We start from the raw sequence: 23,230 nt of genomic DNA, 5'->3' as shown, positions 1-23,230 counted from the left end.
GCCACTATCAGAATACTGTTCATTCTCGCATATATATATATATATTATGTTTCACACAGGCATTTGCTGTTATGCCGTGTAACTCTTGGCAAATCATTCCTGCAATTCAGTGCAATGAAAATGGCCCATGCACCTCCCGGGCATCATTCGGTTATGGGACGTCCCTCGGCGGGCGGCCTCAACTACCCCGAATACGTCGTCTATCGCGGAGAACAGGCCTATCCCGAGTACTTCGTCACATATCAGATCGTTAAGCCCGAGGACTGTTCGGGTAGCGATGTAGATTCGGAAAGCAGGTGATTCCCCGATCCAAGAGACCGCTGGACGCCGTTATTGTTGCTCGTGCGACCTCGACGATGCGCGGAACAAGTGAGGGACGCGGTGGCCGCGTGGCTACGATGCCTCGCGGTCCCCGCGATGGCTAAAAACAAGTCTCAAAGCACCGGACGGGTACCGCTTGACACGAGTAACGCCACCTTGTGACTGACTACCAACTACACTACTTTATAAGGTAATACCTCCAAATCAATCTGTTTTTTTTGCGTGTGTAAGGCTTATACAGGGTATTCCACGAGGAGGACATTCATATTTATAATTTTCTTGACCCTTTGATAATGTCATCATGGAGGGGCACCCTGTACAATGTTAATATAATTTATACCATTCGGCAAATATGAAGTGTTTTTGTTATACTTTTAATGAGTAATTTGTATACTGGTTTTTATTTTACGGTCCCATACCTACATCTTTTAATTATTATTTGCTTTTTATGCATAATTAAATTATTTTTTCTTGTTTTGTTACGTTTTTAAAAGCAAAAGTTCAAGCCTTACAATTAAAAAATGCGACATGGTGACCACAGCAGTAAACAATATGATACTAAAAGTGAAGAAATGATGATTCATTTACTCATTCATTTATGAAGAATGTGTGCACTGAGTTGGGTAGTTCCTTTGAATTATTATAAAACGTCATTATATTATTTGTTAAAAGTTGTGTTCAAGTGCGATGTGAATTTTTTATTTTGTTTGAAAGTATTATTTTAAATTTTTAAAATCTCCTTTTGACTTTTAAATGACTGCTTAATTATAATCACATATTATATAAAAAGTACTGCTATATAATGTATACAATAGATCACATACGTTTGAATGTTGTAGTGTTTACAGATTGCCATACAGGGTGGTTATAAGTAAACTAAGTTTCTGAATTTACACTGAAAATTTCTGATTATATTTTTAAACTTTAATAGGATCAATATTGAACGTTTTCTTTCTTTGTACAATAATGTTTAGCTATTTTGATAGAAAAAGTTTAAACTGTTCCTGAACTGATATTAACAAAATATTAATATTTTTTATTCTCAACTGGACGGTCACGTACTGAGTGCCACTTTTTCTCTCACTCTCTAAAAACCAAATGTCTTCAATAGGTATTTTCAAAAATTTTGCTATTTTGATAATATGTACAATGTACATATTTTATATTTATTGCGAGGGCACGTTTATCACCTTATTGTTCTTATTAATTTATTAATTATCATCCTTAATGAATTTTCAAGAAAAAAAGCGATTTTTAACTTAATTATTAAAAAAGGAAACCTAAAAATTTCAAAAATACACTATACAGCCTTTCCTTTTTAAATTAATTAGAAGAGTAATTTTGGAAACAATACTTAGTCTGAAAATGTAACAGATTTATTTTTAAAACTGCATTTTATAAAAGAAAAAAAAACCTCGAACCACTTGAAATAGCATCGAAAGATTATATCTAACTGATTGTGAGAGGTGGCAATAAGAATAAGGAAGTAAGAAAGAAGAAAGTAAGTGAAAAAAGAACAGACCAACAAACAAATCTATTTTCATTCGTCTGTAAAGTTCAGGATCATCATTTGTTTTTCGAACGTTTATGATAACCTCTACACCTTGAGCACTAGGAAGAAAATAGGTACTTCCGGTAGGTGCATTTCCGGTTGGTTGACAATGTACGTATATGTATATACATATTTCATGTAAACGATGGCACGTCTCGTTATTTCGTTTACTTATTTATTATTATTTATTTATTACCTGCCGCTGTAATCCGAGCAAAAAATACTCGGCGGATTTATAGATGAATTGGACGCGATGCGTGGCAGGTCCATGCTGCCGCCGGTCAACGGAGCACAGCATCATCCCGATGACGCTCGGCGTCGCGAAAACCACGACAACCAGACTGACGCATAGCGCCGCGACGTGCAACGAACGGAGCGGACTTAGTGCCTAAATTCTGCGAGTCGTCGGTCGATAACGTTTGTGGAGATCGCGCGCCACGAAAGCAACGAAACACCCTCAACCCCATCACCTGCCTTGTCTCCCTCCTTCACCATCTTTTCTTCAGTTCACTCCCCCTTCTTTTATTATTTTTTTTTTTTCAAATTTCATCAAAAGGTTTTTGAACGACAAATGTACAGAGTGGTGTCACGTATAACTGAAGGTTATTCACTCCCGCCACCACCATCAAAGACTGATCGATAAGTTTTTGAGGGGTGGAGGGTTGATGAAATTTTCTTTGTTTTTCAAATTTGTATCGATANATAGGAAAAAAATGCGTTATATTTTATAAATTACAATGAAAATTGCATAAAGAAATATACACTTATACATACATGTAGGTTGTGTATAACAAAGAACTTTGTACCTATCCTGGCTATTAAATTGTGTTCAGTAAATTTTTTAATCATATATTTGATCTGACATCTAATATTTAATAAATATATTTTCATTAAATTAAATATGATATTATTTCGCTTTTAAGCTTGTCTAGAACTATTTGGTAACTTTCAAACAAGAGAATCTTTTTTAAATTACATACATATAACAAGGACTTTAATTTTAACTAAAAAATTAACTAATATTTTTTGTATTTTATGCCCATATGTATATGTCGCTTACTTATTCTGTCATCCTCTGTGTGTACTCCTAAAACTTAGAAAACTGTTGTATATTACTTATTTACGGATCACAACACCATTTTTTCCAGTTCAAGTTCATAAATGTTTAGCAGCAAGAGACAGCAATAAAAAAATATCTGCTTATTCATAAAATCAGTCAAGTTTCACGGTTCTTTTTTCGGCAATTCATCGCTAAGTTCAGTTTTCGAATAAGGTGAAGAAGTTACAGTATTCGAAATATCAGTATTTGTAATAGAAACGTAAGGGGTAGACGCCTCCATATCTCGCAAATTTTCGACATTAGGGTAAAGCGTCTGTAAGTCACTTACTGCTACCGTATTTCTTGTTTGAGTATCACCACTGGTACTGGCGTTCCCGTTTATTCTCAGTAGTAATCTCTTATCTGCAATCATAGCTTTTCCAGTACCCTTGGCTGTGTTTTTAACCAGTCCTTTTGGCGTAAAGTTTTTAGAATTTGAGTATACGTTCCAAACATTACCACCCGCACCTAAGGTGTTACTTGCTAAATTTCCTGCTGGACTACCATATCTTTTAATCATAGAAAAAGGAAATTTATTACTATAATTTTTATATAAACTTTCCAGGTACCAATTGCATTTTTTTCACACTTAATTAATACTTACTTATGTTCCACCACTTTAACAGTGTTATTGGATAAGTTTCTGCCCAAAATAGAAGCTGATGTTTCTAATCCCCGATAAACCGTTGAGAATCCTTCAACGGCTCCTGCGGCCACTGTCAGAATACTGTTCATTCTCGCATTAGCTTCTTCATCGGTCATTTTGAATCCAGTTTTCAGCAATTTAGAGCCTTGACTTTGAACATGCGGAGCCAAATAATGTCCCAGAGCCATAGTTGCTAAGCCTACTTTCTCAGCTAATAATGAATAGATGTTAGTTAACTCTAAATATATAAAAACCTATTTTTTACCTATGTATCCAGTCACTGAAGCAGCTGTACCTGTAGCACTGTGTGCTATTTCTGCAGTTTTACTAACACTTTTTGGTATAGAAGCTGACTGATCAGCTGGTGTAATTTTCTGTATTAATTGAGGAGTTTTTTGGTTTAAATAATCGCTTGCCTTTTGAGCCCCCTTTACCAAACCTTCTGACAAATATGCAGCCCCTGTAATAGATAATAAGTAAAATTTTAAACTTAATTACAACTAAGAGACACTGAAATGGCCATTGCGAGGATACACATACCTATGTATATTCACATTTTTTTTGTCTTCCAAACACTAGCTTTCGAATTGTATGTTTATGAAAACCAGATGTTACAATTACAAGAGTAAATTATCACAAATATGTTAAAACTTGATTCAACTTGAGATAAATTCACTATATTTTCCACCATCTAACAGGTTTCTCAGCATCTCCTTACATTAAAAAAAAAAAATAAAAAAGTTTATACATTACCAGTTACAATTTTCTCTGAAATTCGTTCACTTATATCTTTGCGAATTCGCTGTAGGGTTGGAGTTTGTCCTATTAAACCATGCAAAATACTTTCTAAAAGTTCATATGCAGAAGGATCTGCTTCTTGGGGTAAAATAAGACCGACAGAAGATCCTTGAATATAATTATGGTTTCATTAAAAGATACTGCATTCAAGTACCAATTTTGCGTTTATTACCGGGAATTTCTGTTTCTGTATCAGGAAATATAAATGCTCCATAATCGGTACGATAACAAACAGTCACTCCAGGCACCAATGGGTAAACCCAACCACCTACTTGTAGGAAGTACTTTGATGGTTCGTTTTCTTTTTTGCCTAATTTTTAAAATATACTCATTATTAACTCTTTTTACAAAAAATACAAAAAGATAGCTCTTGTTTTCACTAAGAACTGTAAATGAAAACTACACAAAAGAACATTGTATGCTGTTTTTCCATTGACTATTGAAAACAAAAATGCTTACTCTCCACTAAACCAATTATCATTTGCTGTGGTTGAGATGTTTGACAAACGGTTCCATCAGGAGATATAAAATACAACTTTACATTATCATAAGAATATATCACTTCTGTGGCTTCTGCACTTTGTATGTCATTAGCCAAATTGTGAGCTGCTGAAGTTATTTCCTGATACATCTGTGTTGGTTGCGTTTCTGGCCCAACCACATCATCATACAAAGGTGGAGGCTCATGCTGCATGAAGCCAGGTGCTGATTGAATACATTGAATTCTAGTCAAAACTTCTCCCCGTGTTCTTTTCATTTTTTGAATCATTCGACATGCCTGTTCCCATCTAAAATCTGCTGATTCTGGCATTGTTACTTGCACACTTAAGGCCCCATCGATTATATTTACCCCTTCTTTGTACTTCTCTATTGCCTAGAAGATTAAAAAACACAAACATCAATAATTTAATTCTTCAGAAAATAAAATACATACGTACCTCATTTGGCTTTTCTTGTTCTTCTAAAGAAATTGCTTCTTCTATTATATGATAAGCTTTATCATGACTAGCTTTTATTGTATTAAATGTTTCTATCCACTCTGAAGAACTGGATGAATTCCCCATTTTTTGAGGCTTAATTCCAGATTGCCTTTATTTTTCAATATTTCCTTCGCCTAATGAGTTCAAAGGTCTAAGTAACCGTTTTGATGGTAGTGATGTGAACGATAAGTCGCTTAAATTATTAATTGTGCACAACTAATTAACGTCCTATTGATATTAAAAAATGAAAAGTAACAATTTTGTTAATGATATAATATTTACCTTTAAATTAAAATATAATTAAAATAATATCTGCCTTCATGGATAAGTTATGTACCTTGGTATTGTAAATGTTCAGATTCAGAAATGTTAGGTTAGGTCATAGATAATAGAATGGATATGTTTAATTATTTAGGATCATATGGCTGCGGTCTTCTCTGCTGCGGTAGGGAAAGGCAACACTCATGAGGTGGTGAGATCTATGGGTGAGTGATTACGTCTTTCCTTTTGTTTACAGGGATTTAGACTTTAATACTGTTTGAAGATATTATTAAAATATAATAACAAATAGGCAAATTTAAGTAAAATAATTGCTATGATAATTGCGTATTTCATGAAATCTACATATCCATTACTTATTTCTTCGTGATTTGGATAATCGCCTTGTGAGCGTTGTGATCATGTTGTGAGCTTCGATGCTTTGCTGTTATATTTATGTCTGTGGTATTTTTAATAATAATAATGTGACAAGATAATGTTATTAAACGAACGACCTTTACTAATCATCTATCTCAATCTATCTCATTCTCTTTCCAATATTATTGAAATAAGTTGAAATGAGATAAATTATCTGCGAAGCCTGGCGTTTAAAAGGCTAAATACAGTAAAATACGTTACTTTTAAATAAACGTTTTTATTTTATTGTGAAACAGTTTGTGTTCCAAAACTTTTAATAAAAATATATTAACAGACGAAAAGTACATTATGTACCTATATCAACAAAGAACAAAAGTATCTTAATAACCTTACTTTTATGTTGCAAGTTAAATAATCAGCAGTGAAAATAATAATTAACTATTATAATTTTTGTTTATAAATATAGAATTTGTTGAAAACGGGTGTCTGCCATGTCCAGTCATTATTTTGACAATAATGTATATGCAGAAAATAATGAACTCGAATCTACAATTTTGATAGAAGGAATTGTTTGGGAACAACGGAATTCTCAGGAAGAGGCAGCAATGAATGTGAATGAAGGTAATAAGAGCATCCTGGAAGACAGTCGAAATGAGACTTTTCTGTCTGTAAATGAAGCGGGCAATACTACAGAATACTTTTCCGTACTAGAAATGACTGATGATAGTGTCATGAATGATTTGAATTTAACAGCAGTTAATCCAACTGTTGTTGATGAAAGCAGTTTTTGTCAAAATGTATGTGAAGATGAAGAAGCAACTGAGCAATCAAATATTTTGCAACCCATTTTATACGAAATTGAGGGGTCTGATGAGTACTTAGCTGTTCAAGTCACTTGTGATGAGGAAGGAATAATGAGAAGGATACAGTATAGAATGAGGTTTGTTCTTTTTTTCAATAATGTGCTGTTATATTATTTATTTACTTGAAACTATTTCAAGTACAGTAATAAATATATTATTAACTAAATATATTCTGTAGAAATGTAAAACTGAAATTGGAGCAGATTTAAAATATATTCCATATGATTGCAGTATTTATAAAGTTATATTTTTTTCTGGGGTGGTGTTTACAGTTTGCAACTGTAACAAAGTTAAATTTTTACTAATCATAATTTGTAAGGTAGCAGATAAATTCAGGAAAATAATATTCAGATGTATAGTATGCTTTAATTTGCAGACAAAATGAAAATGGCGATTTGGAACCAATAGTTGGGACAACAGAAATATTGCCAATTGATGAAGACATTAATTTAGACGACTTGCAAGAAAACATACTTGAAAATGAAAAAATTGGCAAACAGGAACAAGTAGAAGAAGAAGACGATTATAATGATTTTAAAGAAGTTCAACACAATTCCATAGAACGGAACCCTTTAGACCCACAGTTAAAAATAAAAATGGAAGATCATACAGATGGTACAATTCCTGACTTTCCTAATAATAGTGAAGTAGATCCCTTTCAAAATGATAAAATTAATTCACAAGAAAAACAATCGGTTTCTGTGATAGGCAAGTATTTACTTCTATATTATGTATTTATTGTTTATATCCCAATTAAATATTTAAAAATTTAATTGTATTTTGCAGAATCAGTTTCTAATAAACAAGATTGGATAAAAAACGAAATATTGCAAGAATCATCCACGGACTCCGATTTCACATTGGATTTGGACGGTCTTGAAGATAGTTACGTGAATGTTATGGATTCCATGGAGTGTCCAAATGTTCAAAACGACGGTCCACCTTCAGAGCTCTTTTCAGACCCGACCGTCAATGACAACATAACAGAAAACGAAACAAATTTAACCGAACATAATTTAGCATTGACTTATTCTAATTCTAAAGACCCTGATTTATATACACATCTCAATTCTGAAGTCATAATCACTCGCGTCCGCCAAGGTATACGTAATTTTATGGAAAGTCCTGATAATTCTGATGACGGGCTCTCGTCAGACGGTGAGAATGCGGAAAATACCGAAAATTCCCCTAAAATATTAAAAAACAACGTGAAATCTTCCGAAGACAACGCTAGTTCCAGTGAATCAGATATGGGTGAATATCACCTCACTGAGACTGTCGAAAATGACGTCACAACATCAAAAGTGTTGGAAAAGACGAACCTATTTCAAGTTAACAACAATACCAACAGCATAAAAGTATTTAAATCTCCACAGCAGCAACAACAACAGAGCATTTTAATGGATAAAACAATGAACAGTAAATCAAATGGTGATCTCAAAACGAGCAAGAATCAGGTATATTACGTACTAAAACACCCTGAAAAAGAAAACGTGGCAATACCTCGCGTTAATACAAACAAAACATATAAAGTCAATCCTAGAAGTATATTAAAGACGTCCTTTGTTCAATTGGAACATCAACATCAAAATGAGACAAAAAGCGAGATTATTAAACAAGAAAACAAAAACTCCACGAATATTCCAATTGAAAAGATCGACAAGAGGTTTGCAAGAAACAAAGAAATTATGCAAGCAATCCTGTTCCAAAATTACATTGCTAAAACTACTATCCCTCATGCACCTGTGAGGCAAGGACGAATGCCAAGGAAGCAAAAAATCAAACCTGTTGAACGTGCTGACGAAGAAATCATAGTCAAAGAAGTTGCCGTTTCGTCTGAGGGTTTCGTGGAAATCCCCGAAGAAAACCTACTCCCAAAAGCCAACGTTGAAATCGTTCAGTTATCAGATTCAGAAAACGATTTAGATTCGAAACAACATGAACATGGAATCCGCCAATCGAGAAGGTACAAGTCAGATGTTTCAGAAATTATAATAAGCGATAGTGAGGATGAATGTGGTGAGACAGTCAAAATTGTCCAAATAGACCTTTCCGCAGATTCAGACGAAGATGACAATAATCGGTCCGATTTTAAAGAAAAAAATACAAAAAAAACACGAGGAAGACCAAGAAAGAACGCCCAAAAAGCAGAAACGGTAAGTAATATTTCTATTTTGAAGAGGAAGCGCGGCAGACCACCAAAGAAAAAGCCAATCACGGACGAAGAAAGAAATAACGAATCAGTTTCTTCTCCGAAAAAGCAGCGAACTGACGAAAGCGAGAATACCAGAAGTATTAGCGATGACACCTCTTCATCAAAATTAGACAGCAGTGAAGAAAAGGCCGAAAACCATTGCCCCAAGTGTTCCAAATCCTTCCCTAGCAAATCAAGCTTGAAAACACATTTACAATATCATACGTTCCAAGAAGCGAGTGCCAGAAGAACTAATATGCGTTTAACAAGCTCAATTCCAACACCGTCGGAAAGGTATCAGTGCCACAAGTGCGGAGAGATATTCAAGAACAACGCTCTTCTGAACAAACATGAGAAGCTTCACAACTCGAATTCTCTAGAATGTCACGTGTGCCACAAAGTTTTCACCGAACTCGCTCAACTGAGCACCCACAAGCGATCTCACGTCAAAGAGCAAATGTTTAAAGCTACTGTACCTCCAAAGATTTCCCCGAAACCATGCAAATCATCGAAAGTCTTCAAAACACCACCTCCGCTCAAATGTCCTGTATGCATGAAAACGTTTGCCAACGTGTTGACTCTTAATACGCACAAAAACAACTTCCATCGGCAGTTTTCGTGTAGGACGTGCACGAAACATTTCTATTCTAAGGTTGCATGGGAATCACACGTTAAGAACAGCTGTGTGAAACCGAAATCACCCGAGAAACGTCGACTGTCTCTCAATGTGAGAAAATCATTTGTTGTACCTCCGCAACCTCAGAGGGCGTCGCGACGACTGTCAGTCAAGGGACGACGTAAAAGTAACGGTAAACAGCAACCCCAATCGTGTGTCAATCCTGATCTTAACGCGACAGAGAGGACGAGAACGCCAGCAGGGGTAGTTAAAGCCCCATGTAACATGTGCGAGGTTGTTTGTTTATCGTTTAAACATTTGTTCCAACATAAGGTGACCAAACACGGACTCGAAACTCCGGACAAGAGCGTTATTGAGAACCCAGTTAAAAAAACTCTCTTCAAAGACAGAGCTGATCAAGGTGGCGTGCCGGTTACAACGAGAATCGGCAACGCGTGGGCGGGTCTTAAGAATAAAATAGACTGACGCATACGCATTTCGCTGGAATGCGAGATAAAGAACTAATAGACTAATAGACTTAACAAGTGAGTAGTAGTAACGTGTAATTACTTATAAGTGTGTGTGAATGTGTGTGTATAAGACAGAGAGCGTTGTGATATGGGGAATGCTTTAAACAAAACAAATGCAGATTTTTGTATATTNTTTAGGTGTGAATTAAATCACCTAATTATATGTGTTATCCTACAATATTACAAAAGAAAACAGTTCCCTTAAGTTCCTCTTATTAGAATGACAAATTGTCTTAATAATCAATTGCAAATATCGCGCTTATTTTCAAACAATCTAAACATTTACAAAAAGAATCGTAATGGGTTTATTAAATCTTTTTCTAGTTTCGATTCAAGGGTGTTGAATGAAGATGAAAAGAAAATACTTATGAAGGTCTATGAGGAGTTAAATTCATTTCTTAAAACGAAGCCTGATTCATTAAGAAAGCAACAGATGGCTCAGCACTTTTTTAAGAATTTCTGTTCTCCATCTGGAGACTCGTAAGTACAATTAATAAAATATATTAAGTTTGTAGTTACCTAAACAGATGGAGACTCGTAAGTACAATTAATAAAATATATTAAGTGATACCTAATATGATAAACCATTATTATTATCAGACTGATGCTGTATCACCTTATAATCGTTAAGTAAAATGAAAATTATTTCTTATATAACAGATATAAAATGAAAAAGTTTGCAATAAACATTTTTTCTTGCCACCGTATCAAATTTGTAACAACTTCCCGTATTCTGTTACAAAAAAAGAGAATTATGCACAAAGCGACGTGTACTATGTAGCTATATTAACTTTATTCACTGTAAAATATTGTACTTTAGGAAATAAAAAACAATATGTTTTATTTACTTTTAACTGTCTTTACCTCAATTTGTTGAATGTGATTTCACTTTTTACTTTATTCACATATTATTGTGTACGGTTGGGTGTATGGGTGCTTACGTGTTTGCGCAAATGTGTTTAAACTTGGTGGATGTTCTTGTTTACTGACTGTCCGAAAAATATGACTCTCAAAAAGGAAAGGAGCTAGCTATCTCAACTGCATTACACATATAATTTTATAACAAACTAAATGGAATAAACTTTAAATTGAAACTTGCCACTTACTGTATATGGTTTCTAAAGCATTACATATGTATGGAGTTGTCAATAGAAGTTATATACAAAAATTGGTAATAAAGAAGCATAATGATCAGTTATTGCTGTACATTTACAATTGAATATAATAATTCATTAAATTTTCAGAAAACGTAACACCGCAGAAGCATCTTTAAAATTGCATGTTGTTTTCTCGTAATATCCTTTTCTAAACAGGATAATATTCTATTAAAGTAAAAATAAGGTTTAAGGTTTGTTCTGGATCGGTTGTTGGACTATCACAGAATGTGAGCCGGATGTTACAGTTATTATTTCCGCTAAGACTGTCCCTCTTCTTGGCAGTTACATTTTCCCACAACAATCCACCTCCAGTAGTATATGCACCGCTCCAAGTACTAATTACTTCATAAATATTGCGTTTAATAGTACTTTTTAAGTATAAAAATTTGGAAAATTGAACGTTAATAACAATAACCAGATTCATTTTTTAATTTGCCACTCCAATGAAAATGTTATGAGTTCAAACATATTATGTACATATATTTTTATGTAGTTGAAACGNCTTATGAAGGTCTATGAGGAGTTAAATTCATTTCTTAAAACGAAGCCTGATTCATTAAGAAAGCAACAGATGGCTCAGCACTTTTTTAAGAATTTCTGTTCTCCATCTGGAGACTCGTAAGTACAATTAATAAAATATATTAAGTTTGTAGTTACCTAAAATACGGTGAGTCATTTGTGTGCCATATTGGTCTGTCTTAATTGTATAAATTTATTCCATTTTGAGAAATTTCAAACTCTAATGGTTTCGTTTTATCTAGTCTGGCATATATATCTAATCGCTAAACAACGAACTATATATACCTATACATATAAAGCGAGCAAGTGAATAATGTATCATTCTTCCAGTTAATATAACTGGGAAAGTACCAAATAGTTCAATTTCTATAAACAAATATCGTAAAGACTAGTTTTAACAAAAAAGTATATACTCCCAACTGAAATGAACTCAGAATATTTGGTAATTCTATTTTTATTTATTAAAAACTAGAATATTCTAAAGAGGAATGTTAAAATAGTTTTTCCTAGACAGATCGCGTTTTAATTGAAATCGAAATTTTACAGTAGTATATATAGATAAAATAAAATAGTGATTTCGTAAAAATTATTTTATAAATTGATAATACACATATATATTTTATACTATATTATTCAAAAAATAGTAAAATTATAATAAAATTTGCATCATTAGAATTTAATCATTCGGGGATTTTTCACTTCCTTCTGTTATTCACCCGTTTTAGCCGTCATTTCCACAAATCAGTGGATCAGATGATTATTACTAGTGCAACCCATTGTACGCATTAGATGTACCTTGTCAAGAATTATCTTTTATTCATTGTATTTCGTACTAAATAAATAAAGTTTATTAGCTAACGTGAGTAATTACATCGATGGTCAAAACACTTTGCATGTAAGTTCAGATAAGGAAAGGGGATTCCTGAAAACGGGGAAAAACCGTCTCCAAACAGTTCTGATGAATGACGTAAATTTCTGCTACAAACAAGGTTAGAAGTTGAAAGTGCTTGGAAATTTATTTCATCATGACTTCATCAGTTGTGTCTTGTAGTCTTCCAAGTTGTGTTCTATTATCAAAGACGTTCGTGTTTACAAAAATCATTTATTTGGAAGCATTTTGATATAATAATATATTTAATAACAGTGTAGTGTTAAATTAATTACCATGGCCTTTATGAATTTTAGTGAAACTAGAACAAGACTATTCAATTTAGATGAGAATAAGTTCGGTGCGTTTTTTTTTTATTTTTATACTTGTTCTCAAATAGATTTGGTATTGTGCTTTTAAGTTGCAGAGTATTGTGAATTTTTCAGTTTATTAAATAATCATTTTTTCCACAGAGGACTTTGCAGAAATGAATTCCTATCCAAGTTTATTAACACCACCTTCAGATTCTCCTGAAAGAAGTCATGCTTTTTCTCCTCCGTTAAATGCAGGACAAAATGTTTATGCACATCATCAGGAAAGTGGCATGCAATATGAAACAGAAAGTATGAAGAAATATTATGCCTCAGGTAAGCATATTAAAGTTATTTACTATAGTACATAATAAAATAGAACAAGAAAAATGATATGTTAAATACAAACAGGAAACATCTATTTATTTATTTAATGGGAAATACACTTGGCAATTATACACGTGAAGAAAACAATTTAAAGGCAAATCTACATTTTATACTTAGTCTCCCACAGTTAATAATCATATTGAATCACGCGCTTTATTTTTTAGTCATTCATTGATTATAACATGTTAATTTCAGATACAGCACATTTAAAAATATTAGAGCAACCCATAGAAAAGTTTAGGTTTCGATACAAATCAGAAATGGCAGGGACTCATGGCTCTTTAACTGGGCGAAGTGCAGATCGAAACCGTAAACAAACCTTTCCTACAGTACAGGTGAGCACTGTTGATAATTATATACTATCAAGTATCACATATCAATGCACATTTCCATTTTTAATTTACTTTATCAATGTTTATTATCCCAGATAATAACTATTACCTGACAAATTGTATCTTTTTTTTTTGTGGCGTAAGGCGGGCTTCGAACTCTTATCGGGAGACGGATGGCATCTGCTGTCTGTTTGCGTTTTCTTAAGAGAAAAGTTAGACCTCAGTTTTTGTTAATGTTAAATTATGGTGTTTATAATGAAAAAACTAACTAGTAAAAACTTTAAAGAAATTTATTATAGGATTGTTTTATATGTTACGCTAAATTATAGCTTTTTCAGGCTAAGATTATATGCAGCAATCCTATAATAAATTTCTTAAAACTTTTTACTATAGTTAGTTTTTTCATTATGAATAAGTTTTAACAAGTGACGAATTTTATAATCACAATTTAATCGCTACCAAATACTTTTCGTCATATTCTGGTTCGGGTATAGATTTTTTAGCCACATAACAGGAAATAATCTATCATATACTTACATTGTGGTTTTATAATTATTTGGTGATTGTAATATACCGAACACATCAACGTTTTTCTAATTATTGAAATAAGGGATACACATTGAACTTACAATTTATAAACATCGATAAAAGATGATCTATGTATTTACCTTAGAAGTGGAATAACTTTTATGCGATAATAATGTTGTTCACATTATCGATCTGTGCTCGTTAATGAACATAGGTATTATTTTTAATATGTAAAAAAGTTATAATTAACAAAATAAACATGGATGCATAAGTATATGAAACAGTATTGAAATATCTTTTTTTTTGCCAAATAATTTAGAAATGTCTGCTATGCCAAGGAGTCGAGTTTCGTGGAAGTGTTAAGATAACGTGTCCATTATGAATGATTTTCATCAAGGGTTTTTATTTACCAAGGAATTGATGCTTTTCTGTTATTTTTTGTTAAAAAACATTTATTTAGACGTTTATAGTAGTTGTATTAAGGCAAAGATGATAATAATAATATTAAACTTTTCCCCATGGACGTCGCTATCTAATGTTGTTATCCAGACAAAATAATGATACTTATCAACATCCGCTACATAAACATACCGTTTTATTAGAGAAGCGATAACACAGAACAAGCAAGAATAAAAAAATAATACTTCCATTTTATTACATATTACGTTCTATAAATACCTTAATTAAACTATTCAAAACAATTTCATATCCTTTTCATAAAAAATTAGGATAACAGAAGTTCTTTTTAATTTTTTTTTCCTCAGACATGTTTAATGGTTATAATTATGTATATATACATGAGAAGAACTCTTGTCCAAGGAAACCTCATTTATACCTATTTGCTGACGGTTCACTGAGCTTTTTAGTTTTCAGTGAGAAAAGCATATAGGTACATGCATACATTAGACATTTTTATATATATGAAGAAGAAGCAAACATACGAACTGGGCCAAGTTCATTAAAAAAATATATGTATCAGTCCCAGATTCGTAACCATCTGCCTTCAAAGAATAAATGTACCCTGAAATAGCCTTATGCAATAAAGGCGAGCTGTATGTAGGTGTTGGCTGCAATCGTTGAGATAATAAAGTATTATTTGTCCCCAATTTAGCTTTGCTTTTAATAATAAAATTTGAAAAAGGGGGTGAAATGGAAATTAAATCGCATATCTTGTCTTAAGATATAAAAAACAATTTAAAAAGGCCCCTATAGGTGATAAAAATCATTGTAATTGATTACGGGATGAAAACGAACTTCGAATATTAAATTTATTTTCTAGTTTTCAAATCGTATTTTCTCATGTAATTTTCGACAAGAAAAGAAAATGATTTAAAGCATTATTTTATTTTAATTTTGTATGTATGCAGTTATGTAACTACTCTGAACCAGCTATAATTCGATGTTCAGTTTACCAAGAAGCTAGCCAAACGTTTGAAGAATGTCAACCCCATGCCCATCGCTTGGTAAAGAAAAATGGACAAATTGAAATTGATGACCCGCATGATGTGCCTGTATCCAGAAATGAGGATTTTACCGTAGGGTAATTAAAATTTTATTGTCTTTCGATGTCGTATAAAAAGTTCTCTCTTTTTATTTTGTTAATTTAGATTTTACGGCATGGGAATAATCCACACTGCAAGAAAGCAGATTGTTGAAATACTAACTAATAAGAAATTATTATTAAAAAAGGAAGAAATAGCCAGGTCTGAAGGAAAAAAAAGAGATATAAATGCTGAAGAATTTCTGGAGGTATACTATATAAAGATTTTTTTTCAACTTCAGAATTGCTACAGTTAGTTGTTAAATATTATTTAATTTTAGGTCAAAAACGAAACTGAAGGGCTAATTAAAAATATTAATTTGAATATAGTCAGATTACGTTTTGATGCATTTACAGTGCGGGACGGAATTTATTATCCCATCTGTTCTCCGGTTTACTCTAAAAACATAAATAATTTGAGTAAGGACTTTAATTTTTTTTCTGTTATTATTTTGTATATAAACGGAGCACAGATTAAGTATTTAATTCTTTTAGAAAGTGCTCAAACATGCGATTTGAAAATTGTAAGAATGGATCACTGTACCAGTCCCTGTAGAGGCAACAGAGAAATTTTCATTTTGGTAGAAAAAGTGACCAAAAGTAAGTTCGAAACGATTGGTTTACTAACTAAGTGTTATTAACATCACAAGGTTATCAATCTGAAGACTGGTTGGATATGCACCTCTATCTATTATCCTGACCAAGTCTTTTAGTATCTCAAAAGCTAGAACATTTCACATCCTTAATCATTTGCCAACAGTAGCATCGATCATCTTCTGCCACCTTTTTACGTCAACTAGCCTTATTCTTCCACCATCCTATCTCTCTTTTTCCTTATTATGATGATTGAATAAAAATATAAAAACCAGTGTTAGAAGCAGTTGGGTAAAATTAAACATCAGAAATGGTATATTTCCTAAATTACTAGACAACAATGTTTGAAAAGTATTGTAGAGAATTAAATCCTATCTGTTTCTTCTGACACTTGTTCATGGTTTTTCTTATTTTTTGTTATTGAACATTTAAATATGTATGTATAAAAAAACAATTGGTTTTCAACAATTTATGGAAAATTAAATTTCGGAAATTCAAATTCAGTAATATTANAAACATAAGAAAAACGGCTTTACGCCCTTGCACATGGCTATATACGCTCAAAGTTATGGAATAGTTGATTTTCTTCTTGAACACAAGGATATAGAACTCCAAATTTTCGACTTCAAGGATTGCACTCCTTATAAATTGGCAGCGAACTTAAGAGACAACTCCAACATTAGTCAGAAAATATGCGAAAGAATCGAAAATTATATGGTAAATAAATATTTTGTACTCAATTCGTGCATGTTTTTTCTACATACTATAAAGTTTTAATTTAAAAACTGGAAATACGACAAAATAAACTCTTATTTTTTTTTTCAGAAAACATAAAAATTAGATTTTTTGAGTTGAACGAAGACGATGAGATGATTTGGGATGATTATGGCTCCTTCAATGATCTTGATGTTCACCATCAGTTTGCCATTGTGTTCAAGTAAGGTTTTTATCATTAATTTGTGGTTCGATATGTGTAAAATCTTAATTTTGTGTAGAACAAAAGCCCGTTAAAATTCGTTAAAAAAATAATTTAGCTGACTTAACGTCAACATATAGAAATAATTATTTAATTATCTATGTCACAGTACCTTTCATATTTTCCCCCTCCTTTTATAGTAAATACCGAATAAACATACCAGAAGTTTTGTTGTTCACGTATTGTTTGAGATTTGTTTCTCTCTTTTTTTTGTGATTTATATTACACAAATTCTCTTAATTGTCTTTCTTTTGTTGCTAAAGAACGCCACCTTATCGTGATTTAAACTGCGATCGTAACGTAAAAGTTTACATGGAACTCGTGCGTCCATCAGATGGAGCTCGTAGTGAACCTAAAGAATTCATTTACACTCCTTGCGACCCTATCACAGGCCGGAAGAGGCCCAGAACGACATATGGAAGCGGAAGCAGTTACAATTCGTTCGCTAGTGATGAAATAGCGTTGACCATTCCCGAAGACAACGTGGTACGAAGTGAAGAGCTCGAGGAGGCCCTCAAATATAGTAACATCTCATCCAGCGAAGTAGAGAGACTGTTCAACACTTTTGGACCCCAATACAGAATGATTGATTTCCCTAACTTTGAAGATGAAATAACAAATGCAGATGGAAAAGTATTTTTAGCATTAGATGCCGGTAATTCGTCAAGAAAGGATATATCAGACAGGTTAGTTAAAAATAAAATAATTGTGTGACTAAGTCAAATATAACAATTCTTTTTATTTTAATTCATGAAGTTTGTATTTTTAGAAATGTCATTATTTTTGAAACGGTTTCAACAGTACTCATTTTTTATTAAGCAAAACATAAAATTANACGTTATAGCGATAGTTGACGGTTTTAGTAAATATACAGTTTTAAAGGCGGTGAAGGATGCAAGTGCTGAGCCGACGATCATGTTTTGCAAGGAATTTATCTCACATTATGGACGTCCAGGGAAAATGATTTCAGATAGGGGAAGCGCGTTTGATTCAGGAAAATTTAAAAAGTTTTGTGAGAAATTAAACATTCAACACATAATGGTAGCTTCGCAAACACCACGCGCAAACGGACAGGTGGAGAAGGTAAATTCCGTAATTTTGTCTTGTTTATCGACGATTTGTAATGACACGGAATGTACAGATTGGGACGAGAAATTGTACGAAGTCCAGTGGGGAATAAACAATTCGGTTCATAGCGTCACGAAAAGAACACCTTTTAGTATCATTCATACGTATAGGAATTCGGGATTGTTCGGAAATCCATTGACGAAAGAAATTCAAGACATTAACAAAAAACTGGGGGGCTCGAAATTATTACCGGACGTAGAACTCTTATTAGACGCAAACAAAGAGAAACAAAGTAAACAGTACGATAAGCATAGGAGACCGGCTCATGTTTATAAACCGGGCGATATCGTATTAATTAGGAGCGAGATACCGTCTACCGGGACCAGTCGAAAATTATCGCCAAAGTATCGGGGCCCGTACGAAGTTGTAAAAAGCGTAGGAAACGATCGCTATCTTATTCAGGACATTGAGGGCGAAAAACAAAGTAGCCGAATATTTAAGGGAATAATCGCTGTTGACAGAATTAAATTGGTTTCCGACAAAAATGATAGTAGTGATATTGACGAGGACGTCAATTAGGTCAGGAATGGCCGAACTGTTGTATTTTTTTATGTAGTGAACTGTATTTCTTTTGTAATGTATTTATAGAGCAAGTGTTATTTAGTTTCCACTAATTACATTAACAAATATTGCATAAGCGGGCAGAAATTTTACCCTTAACTTTCTAAAAGAATATGAATATAACTTTAAAAATTCTCCATATTCTATCATTTAATACATTTGCTGTAATAGAATGTTCCAAATTTTTTTTTAGTCCATTCCACTTGGCTCTTTATGGTCAATCAAGGAAACTGCTTATACTTTTTATGCATTTGCTGAACGAGAATCCATCCCCTAGTATTATAAATGCTAGGAATCATTCAAGGGATTCTATATTGCATGTTGCCGTTGCAATGGGTGTACTCCCTGTTGTTAACTTCTTAGTGGCTCGGAATGCTAATTTAACGTTACAAAACGAAGATGGCAACACAGCGTTGCACCTTGCGGTTAAGTTACTAACCAACAGTTCAACCAGGAAACAAACCAGTGTCGCTATATTGAATTTATTATTGGTGAACGGGAACATCAACAGATTTATCGATCTTGAAAATAATGGTGAGGAGGTTCATATTTTTATCAGAAAATGTTGAGTGTTGTGCGCTTGAAAACTGTTTTTGTACTTTGAAACTGTCGAGAACGTCTAGAGTATGGGTCAACTTAATGTATTTCCTGTGCATTTCTGTTGTAATAATTCTTGCAATTATTATTACAGCTGGGGACTCAGCTCTAGCGACAGCAATTGAGTCGAAGAATTTAGATGTCGTTAAAAAGTTGTGTTTAAAAGGTGCTGATGTTAATAAAAAACATAAGAAAAACGGCTTTACGCCCTTGCACATGGCTATATACGCTCAAAGTTATGGAATAGTTGATTTTCTTCTTGAACACAAGGATATAGAACTCCAAATTTTCGACTTCAAGGATTGCACTCCTTATAAATTGGCAGCGAACTTAAGAGACAACTCCAACATTAGTCAGAAAATATGCGAAAGAATCGAAAATTATATGGTAAATAAATATTTTGTACTCAAATTTTAAATAATTCGTTTTAAAACGTTATCTACATCTAGTATTATCAACTTAAAGCTTAGGAAAAGTATTTTTATTCTCATCGTAAACGAAGTCCAAAATAAAAGGTAAAAATTTAAAGGTGAGATATTAGGATCGTGGATTTCGTAGCTTAACGATGTAGTAAACTTCCAATACAATTTTGTTTTAACGTACAGTCTTTAGATTAATAAGAACATAGACTAAAAGTTGACGATTACCTTTTAAAATTGTTCAAAACTGTCTACTTCTAGTAATAGCAATCTTACAATAATAAGTTGTTTACTCTTTTAGAGAATAAATGCTATCTCAGAAATGATTGAAGTGAAGGAGGAACTTTCGGATGATGAGGTAAGAAATTTTACATGTATTACAAATAGAAACATATACAAAGCAAAAATTATTGCATGTGGTCGTTACTTCATTAAGGCAAAAGATGTCAGTGTTTTTGATGTAAAACGGTAGAACTGAGGGTTGTCAGTCCAAATACTGGTTAGATACGCACCTTCTATTCCTTTTATCCTGAACTAATCATTTCATTTTCTAAAACTAGAACAACCTACGAATATCCTTCACCATTTATGAGCTGTAACCTTTTCTACATCTTCCTCTGCCTTTCCTTACTCCTATTTCTGCTTGTCATATGTCTATAATTAGCCCTTTATGTTTTAGGTCTTCTAATATCTCTCCTTTTTCTTGTTGACTCATAGTTTCCTCTGTTCTACTCTTTCAATACCTCCTCTTTTCTATCCATGGTATTTTCAACATCCGTCTATAACATTCATATGAAGCACTTGTAATTTTTTCTTTAATATAAATATCCACCGATTTTTCAATGTTGAGTTATCTTGACATCCTATATATTGAAACTTCGCGTTTTTCGTCTCCAATTTTTGTATTAGCTCTCCCTCCTCTTTAAGCTTTGGTTTTTTGTCCTCATGATAATATAATGACATTGGTTCCCATTGTCTTCTATTAGTTTTAATAATTAGATTCCTGTATTGAGTAATAAATAATTCAATTACTATAAGGAATGGTTCCATTTGTAAAATCTTTTTAATAGCTTTTAATTTTATATTTGTTCATTTTTAATTACACAGTCGATAAAAGTAGAGCCAATGTCTCCTAAAATTGACGACTTTGAAGATGATTATCCTTCGGATCCATTCAGTGTAAATTGTTTGAATGAAGTTTCAAAGTATCTTGATGAATCAGGCAATTGGAAAAATTTAGCCGAACTGCTAGACATGGAACATTTCGTAAGGATAGAAGATATCAGGAATTACAAAAGTCCTAGTAAAAGTCTCCTCAATATGGCTCTGGTAAGTCTTATGATTGTTTAATTAAATTTTAAGAACAATCGAAGTAAAGGTTTATTCTTTTAATTTTTAATTCGTAATTGGCTTATAAATTTTTAAAAAGAATCTTAACGGTATTTTAATTTAAGAAAACTTTTTTATTATACTATCTTTAAATGACTAATCAAGTCATGCAATTTAATTACAAACTTTGCTTTTTTGATTTACTTTATTGAGTAGATGAAAGTAAGCAAAACTTCAACAGTATGATTCATTATGTATGCACTAATTAGTTTTGAAATACTTGATACGATTCAGCATTNTACTGTGAAATATAGTATAATAGGTTGACTTAATTTTTTTCTTAACAGTTAATCAAGCCTTTAGGTTTTTAAGTGAAATAAAGTTTGTATGTATTATTACTCTTCGGTATATCGGCATAGTAAAAGAAAATTTAAAAATTAATTAATACACATACATTGTTCTTAAATTAGAGGTCAGTGTGAACAATTAATTAAGGAATCTTTTGCTTGTGACCGTTACATTACATTTTGAAAATACAATTTTAAGATAATTTTTTAACTTCAGGCCAATGGAGAAAGTCTGTCGCGAATTCGTGATTTTTTGGAGAATTTGGATGAAAAAGAAGCTGTACATGCTATTGATCAAATGTGCAAAAGAAACAGGGAACATTCTAGTATGTAATTGTTGTTCCTTTTAATTTTTTTTTATTGCGGTATTAAGTTTTCAATTATTTTAATTTTATTTTTCATAATGTAAATATAAATGTAAAATAAGTGTTATGATTTTGTTTGAACCATGAACCGATATTTCCTTGGAATGATCAATTGAAAATCTGGCCCCTCTAGGAAAAATCTTTTGTTACGCCCATGTTATATTCACAATCTGAACTCCAACCGGCCATAGGCGCGGTACAACTAGGAACAAAAAAAAAAAAATAGAAAAGGCATGTTCTTGAACTTTAAATAACTAAAAACCCAATACGTATTTCTATATTATTACTGAAAATAAATAGTTACGCGACTTTAAAGTAATTCAAAAAGAGTCATGACGTGCAATTGCTCTAAAAATATAAGTTAAATACCCTTTTAAGGCTTATACTTCTATTATTTAAAATAGACTAAAATTATTTAGCGTATTTGTTTTTGCAATAGTGATTTCCTTCTTGTTACAATTCATAGTATCCATGTATTAAAACATAAACATTTAGTTTAAAATTGATTGGTTGTACTGACGTTTAAAATTTCCTGTAATGTAGTTTAGTCAATTGTCGTAATATGGCGCCATATGTACCATAAAAGATTTAATATTTAATAGAATTTAATCTCTATAGTTGTCTGTAGGTCATCTGCAGATCACTGTAGATATTAATTGCTGTCAATGGTTCTTTTGAAATCTGTGAACTTGTTAGTGCTTGTTGATCGCGATATTTATACACATTTTATTTGTTTTGTGTTGGTTTTATAATTAAAAATTACATACAACGTGAGTAGTGTTGTTGGTGTAGCACTTTAGCTTTGTTAACTGATACGGTGTCAGCTAGTGCTAATTGTTATGACTTACGAACAAGTAAACTTATAATTACATTATATTAAATTCTACTACATTACTGGTGCTTCGTTTTAAAGAATGGAGATAGGAAAATGATGTTAATAAGGTAAGAAAATACCTTTTAAATCTTGCAGTTATTTATATATATATCTTTGCCAAGAGATTTACTAACAAGATCGCAACATCAATAATAATAAAAAA

At 32.4% G+C, this 23,230-nt stretch overlaps 4 protein-coding genes across 5 annotated transcripts in view; 3 read left to right on the top strand and 1 right to left on the bottom strand.

Annotated features, from left to right (window-relative positions):
- Positions 1 to 672, top strand: part of LOC108741610 (tankyrase) — an 8,148-nt gene extending 7,476 nt beyond the window's left edge. The window contains exon 13 of the mRNA XM_025979480.1: positions 60 to 672. Coding sequence (XP_025835265.1) covers positions 60 to 300 — 241 coding nt within the window. The 3' untranslated portion in view covers positions 301 to 672. The remainder of the gene's footprint in view (positions 1 to 59) is intronic.
- Positions 673 to 2,581: 1,909 nt separating this feature from the next.
- LOC108741608 (protein spartin) lies at positions 2,582 to 5,772 on the bottom strand. 2 transcript variants are annotated; one of them, XM_018476457.2, is made up of 8 exons: positions 5,679 to 5,772; positions 5,355 to 5,589; positions 4,876 to 5,290; positions 4,589 to 4,726; positions 4,372 to 4,524; positions 3,884 to 4,078; positions 3,577 to 3,829; positions 2,582 to 3,481 (listed from the first exon to the last, which is right to left on the bottom strand). In XM_018476457.2, the coding sequence occupies exons 2-8, from the start codon at positions 5,478 to 5,480 to the stop codon at positions 3,097 to 3,099; spliced, it is 1,665 nt and encodes a 554-aa protein (XP_018331959.1). In that variant the 5' UTR covers positions 5,481 to 5,589; positions 5,679 to 5,772; the 3' UTR covers positions 2,582 to 3,096. The 2 variants fall into 2 exon arrangements, with proteins under 2 accessions (XP_018331959.1, XP_018331960.1); XM_018476458.2 differs by having other exon boundaries at positions 5,355 to 5,624; positions 5,679 to 5,768.
- A 23-nt stretch (positions 5,773 to 5,795) lies between these two features.
- On the top strand, positions 5,796 to 10,361 carry LOC108741607. Its single transcript, XM_018476456.1, has 4 exons — positions 5,796 to 5,881; positions 6,499 to 6,972; positions 7,272 to 7,603; positions 7,682 to 10,361. Exons 2-4 carry the CDS (start codon positions 6,524 to 6,526, stop codon positions 10,189 to 10,191), a joined length of 3,291 nt encoding a protein of 1,096 aa, XP_018331958.1. The 5' UTR covers positions 5,796 to 5,881; positions 6,499 to 6,523; the 3' UTR covers positions 10,192 to 10,361.
- Positions 10,362 to 12,906: 2,545 nt separating this feature from the next.
- On the top strand, positions 12,907 to 22,254 carry LOC108741595 (nuclear factor NF-kappa-B p105 subunit). Its single transcript, XM_025979487.1, has 16 exons — positions 12,907 to 13,140; positions 13,253 to 13,426; positions 13,673 to 13,812; positions 15,705 to 15,877; positions 15,945 to 16,086; positions 16,159 to 16,297; positions 16,373 to 16,477; positions 17,297 to 17,408; positions 17,711 to 18,160; positions 18,493 to 18,530; positions 18,589 to 18,931; positions 19,330 to 19,670; positions 19,828 to 20,120; positions 20,454 to 20,510; positions 21,260 to 21,481; positions 22,046 to 22,254. Exons 1-16 carry the CDS (start codon positions 13,077 to 13,079, stop codon positions 22,160 to 22,162), a joined length of 2,910 nt encoding a protein of 969 aa, XP_025835272.1. The 5' UTR covers positions 12,907 to 13,076; the 3' UTR covers positions 22,163 to 22,254.
- Positions 22,255 to 23,230: the final 976 nt, after the last annotated feature.

This window comes from Agrilus planipennis, unplaced genomic scaffold (genome assembly GCF_000699045.2).
Source record: "Agrilus planipennis isolate EAB-ADULT unplaced genomic scaffold, Apla_2.0 scaffold320, whole genome shotgun sequence".
Lineage (NCBI taxonomy): Eukaryota > Metazoa > Arthropoda > Insecta > Coleoptera > Buprestidae > Agrilus > Agrilus planipennis.
Note: the sequence above shows the minus strand (reverse complement) of the source record. Positions and strands in the feature narration are given on the sequence as shown.